At 36.7% G+C, this 4,848-nt stretch overlaps 2 protein-coding genes across 4 annotated transcripts in view; one reads left to right on the top strand and one right to left on the bottom strand.

Moving 5' to 3' along the window:
* NAT1 (N-acetyltransferase 1) overlaps positions 1–608 on the bottom strand; it is a 13,704-nt gene extending 13,096 nt beyond the window's left edge. Inside the window, exon 1 of one of the 2 annotated variants that reach the window (XM_018459743.1) lies at positions 448–608. The gene's annotated coding sequence lies outside the window, so the exon portion shown is untranslated. The remainder of the gene's footprint in view (positions 1–447) is intronic. The other variant, XM_018459717.1, reaches the window with a different exon arrangement.
* Positions 609–945: 337 nt separating this feature from the next.
* Syx13 (syntaxin 13) lies at positions 946–4,018 on the top strand. 2 transcript variants are annotated; one of them, XM_018459765.1, is made up of 6 exons: positions 946–1,337; positions 2,147–2,350; positions 2,473–2,638; positions 2,745–2,875; positions 3,292–3,425; positions 3,620–4,018. In XM_018459765.1, exons 2-6 carry the CDS (start codon positions 2,148–2,150, stop codon positions 3,793–3,795), a joined length of 810 nt encoding a protein of 269 aa, XP_018315267.1. In that variant the 5' UTR covers positions 946–1,337; position 2,147; the 3' UTR covers positions 3,796–4,018. The 2 variants fall into 2 exon arrangements, with proteins under 2 accessions (XP_018315267.1, XP_018315276.1); XM_018459774.1 differs by having other exon boundaries at positions 946–1,250.
* The last annotated feature ends 830 nt before the right edge of the window (positions 4,019–4,848 follow it).

The raw sequence follows: 4,848 nt of genomic DNA on the forward strand, positions 1-4,848 counted from the left end.
GGATTCCTTTTTTTTTCTCCGTTTCACGAAAAAAAAAAAGAGAGCCCCAAGGGGAAACGAAAACGCACTGACGAGATGCCCGGAGAGAGAGAGAGAGAGAGAGAGAGAGAGAGAGAGAGAGAGAGAGAGAAAGAGAGAGAGAGAGAGAGAAAGAGAACACCGTCGCGAAAATTCTCTCCGCGGGCCGACATGACGCGGCGACCTGCGTGCTCGCACGGGGCCCCCCGAGACGAGACGAGACGAGACTCGGCCCGATTGGAGGGCTCGCGAAGATTCGTTGTAAGGCCGCCGTAGGGCGAAACGTGGTCGACCGACGGTCCGCCACGCGAAATAACACGGCCACATCGTCGCGCGATCGTCCCGCACGCGTTTCGCCGCGCCCACGCCACTCCGCACCCGTTAATTCGACGCGCAAAGCCAAGAGAGATCACAATAGCGTTTACTTACGGCCCGACCGTTGTTGTTTCTGAGGCTCCGCTTTCGCAATCTGTCGGTCGCGCTCGGCAACTTCCGCGAGACACGTCTGGTCAAGTCAGCGTTCGACGCGCGACTGCTTTCGCGTCGCGCGACGTGCGATCGTCGCGCCGGCCGATCGAATAAATCCTTGCGATATTTTCCCGTTCAACTTTATGTAGTCTGCGCGACGAAAAGTCACGAAATTAAAGCTCTTTACAGACTCGGTCTTGATCTCGTCGGTGATGATACCAATGGACGGTGCTCTAGACGTTACTACGCGAGTCATAGCGAATGGAACGCTCGTCGATCTTTCTTACGAGGCGAATGCCGTCGGGAAAATTCACGCGCGTTTATTATAAATTGTCGAGAACCATCTCGGATCAAATGTGGAAATTTCATTCGAAATTTGACCGCTGGACCGACGACCGGAAATCGGCCGTCTCCACATCGACTTGACTCCGGTGGTGCGGAGTAAATTCTACAGACAGAAAAATCGAATCGAGTGGATTTCTCGGAGACAACACTCGACCGGGGAACGGCAATCGCGAGAAAGATTCGTGGACTCACCTCGGTGAAGCGTTCGCGTCGTTCTCCGTGCAAATCCGTCTTGATCGCGCGTAACCGAGCGGCGGAAAGAATAGGAATTGTAGAAGAAAAAAAAAAGATCAACGCGCGCCGGGAGAGCAGATCCTCCCGTTGCGTCCACGGCGGGGAGTACAAAGGATCTGTTGTCACACGGCCGGTGCTCCAGATCGTTTTGGGCAACTGTCAGTTTCTCGAAGGTCTCGGTGCAGGTAGATATTTTCGTGCGTTTTTAAATGTGATTCTACAGGGCGATCTACGTTTATATATTTAAGGACACTTGTGATACGCGGATTCAGGTTAGTACGGACGCATCTCGGCGTATCATCCACCGAAAGCCGTGCCTTGCGGGTGCCTTTGTCCTTGTTCGCTAATTTAACCCCTCAGACTTGGGTGTTTTTCATAGAGATTTCCTAGCTCCGTTTACTATTAAATCCCTTCCTGTGTATGTGTACGTGCGTGTCTCGTTGCGCGAGGAGCGTCTCGTAAATTTAGCTCCGCGACCGTGACGTTCGTGCCATCGTATTTCTAAGCGTTTAAATATCACGAGAAACGAGCGACGATCTCCCGACAATAAATTCTCATCGCGAGAACTAATTCTTACATAAATCTATGCCCTATTAACAAGTTTGTACGTTGTCAAACATTTAGAATGCGCATACAAAAAGAACGAGTTCTATTTTGCATTTTTTTTACAAGTAATTGCTGCAAGTATTATTAGCAAATTAATTTTTTTGTAAGTAATTATATTTTATATTCATGTAACTGATCAATTCTTTGGAGTAAGTATTCATATAGTAACATATGAGAAGTCACATTATGGAGAGACATTGATATATCTTACCAAAAAATGCTATTATAATTATATTATCCGATATAATTATATATGTAATTTTTAAAGGATTGTGTATCATATTTTTTGTGTAATTTTAGTATTGCTTTTTATATCTACTTTTGTTATTCTTTTTATTTTTGCAAGAGATAGCAGTATTTTATTATTAACGTTAGATAATGTAACAACTTGAAATACTTTAAGTTGATACATTATCTACCATTTATCTATTATAAATTTATTTTACGATATATAAAGCTGGGATCTTCTTTACAGAATGGCTCAGCGTCCTCAGAACTATGGGTCTACGGATCAACGGGTGGATGTACCTGAAATAGGATTTAGTCCTACTGAACTTTATAGTCTCTGTGAAAATATTACTACTAACATATATATGATTAATGCGAGTTGGAAGATTTTGGAAAGAGCTTACAAAAATATCGGAACCAGCAAGGATAATCAAGGTTTGAGAGACAAAGTGTAAGTACAATAAAAATTTATAATAATTATAATAGTAAGAATTATAGTAGGAATACAGAAGTCAATATAATGTATTTGAAAATAATGCATTCAATTTAAATTTTATATTCCTATCTTTTCAGACATGTAACACAATCGAGTACTAATCAAGTGGTTACGCAGATAAGCAAAGACATAGCGAGACTGACGATGCTGATGAGACGTGGAGACAAACAGCAAAAATTACAAATTGAAAAACTCACGACAGATTTTAAAGATGCATTACAGAGATATTCCGATATGCAGAAGGTATGGAATATGAGATATGTCTCTAATAGTTGTCTTGATTGACAAAGAATTAATAATCACAAAACTTTCATTTTGTTTGATATTAATGACAAGGTGTTCTTTACAGTCAATTGTTGAGAAGATGAAGAGACATATTTTAACTATGACCAATATAGAAAATTCAATGGATGGAGATGACGCTGAAGAGACACACCGCCTACTTCTAGTACAGGAACAAGAGCACAGGACTACTCAAAGGTTTGGAAATAATATCTTTTGCATTCCCACAAAACAATGGAGTATTTGTATGCTCACAAGTAATGCAGAAAATCTTACCTATTTGCTTAGTTGGAACAATAGCAATGGTTTTCATTGCATTTTGGACAATGCTGTAAGCATAGAAGCTCTCATTGTATCGACTAACGAAGATTGTAAGATTTTCTGGATGAGATAGCGATAAAACTTGTGGATTTTATAGCATGCCTGTGACAAAAAAAAAATAGAACTTAAAATTTCAGTGAAAAGATTAATTACTTACGCGACATGTATTATTAATATAGAAAACTTATAAAATATATATGGTAAGTCAGTTTCAATCTTGTCAAAAAAATGACATATTCTGAGACTTTATATTAGAAACAACATGTGATCAGTGTATATTATGGCATGTACAGGACACTCGAATTTCAACATGGGCTACTATTAGAGAGAGAGGATAGGATAAAACGTATTGAGGGCGATATTTTGGATGTAAATCAAATTATGCGCGAACTCGCGGCATTGGTGCATCAACAAGGTGATACTATTGGTAAGTATCCTCTTTTCGCTGCTAATAATCTTATAGATATAACAACTGTAAGTTTTCTATATGATGTAATAGAAAAACTGTAAAATATATAAAACACAGTCTTCTAATTCAATTTTTCAATTTAGAATATTCAATTTAATCTTGTTACAAATGAAAATACACACGCTTAATGGAACCTAACAATTTTTTTCTAGATACAATTGACAACCATATAGAGAATATACACGGCAATGTCGAACTAGGAGCGCAGGAACTGGAGAAGGGAAGTAATTACCAAAGTAAATTTCGCCGGAAAGTTTATATCTTGTTGTTACTTGCGATTATAGTTGCCATTGTATTAACTGTTATTCTAGTCATTAAATTAAGTTAGCGACCCTAGCCTTTGCGCGGGTCTTACTGATTAACGAAAAGGGTTGTCTCAATCTATCTCATATGTCGTTTGAAAGTAGTTTCTTCAAGGACCATCTCGTTTTGCTCGTTTCTATATATTGGAGATGTAACAAGGAGAGTATAGAGACTTATTTTATATCTGCTTACCAATGGAATTGTCTCCTGTATTTTTGGAGATGTTATAGCCATTTTGAAATTTTATAAAACAGTATTTAATAATTTCACATGTAAAATATGAATTTTTATAAGCTTTTTTAAATTCTGTTTTTACTCTCTAGCTGAATTATTATTGAATAAAATATTAGGACATCAGAGTAAAGGCTAAAATGCCTTTATTATTTTTCACATGTCTATCTTGTAATATACAATATAGTTATTTTAAATAATATTAATTTTTTATATTATTTGAATATGAAAGATTTCGTATTCTAAAAACAAAAAATTCTATTATTTATCATAAGTATTACTTTAATTATGCGTAAAAAAAATTTTTTTAGCATCATATGCTTCAATAGCTTTAAACTATCCAATGGTGATACAAATATTCGTGTCAATAACAGAAATTTGTTAATATCGATTTATAGTTTGAAAACATATATTGTTGGTACTGTATATCAACTTGACTGATGTGTTTCCTTAGCAAGATCTATCTAGATATATTTAATAATGCATAAAAGAAGAGAGAATTATATTCTATACAAAAAATTTGTAAACAGATTTATAAATAAGTAGAAGACGCACGTTTCGCGTATGAAACTGCACAAGAAAAATGTTATCTATTTATTGTCGCCATGATGAAATGATATTAACAAAACATATACATAATTATAATCAAACTAACACAAAATTTTGCGTATATATATTTTAATCGCATTTGTATTAAACATTTTCGTATATTGGTCTAAATTATCAATCAGAATAAATATTATTACACATATGAGTACTAATTATAGTTAATAAATTGCTGTAATGCAAAGAAAGCCAAACTTAGATAGACGAAAATTGTAAGCATTATAATTAGCACTATAATTGG

The sequence above is a fragment of the Mycetomoellerius zeteki genome, unplaced genomic scaffold (assembly GCF_001594055.1).
Source record: "Mycetomoellerius zeteki isolate Tzet28-1 unplaced genomic scaffold, Tzet1.0 scaffold119, whole genome shotgun sequence".
Taxonomy (NCBI): Eukaryota; Metazoa; Arthropoda; class Insecta; order Hymenoptera; family Formicidae; genus Mycetomoellerius; species Mycetomoellerius zeteki.

Coding starts and splice junctions, on each gene's coding strand:
- Syx13 (XM_018459765.1), top strand. CDS start 2,148: ATGGCTCAGCGTCCTCAGAACTATGGGTCTACGGATCAACGGGTGGAT. Junction 2,351..2,472: donor CAAGGTTTGAGAGACAAAGT/GTAAGTACAATA, acceptor CTATCTTTTCAG/ACATGTAACACAATCGAGTA. Junction 2,876..3,291: donor GAGCACAGGACTACTCAAAG/GTTTGGAAATAA, acceptor TGGCATGTACAG/GACACTCGAATTTCAACATG.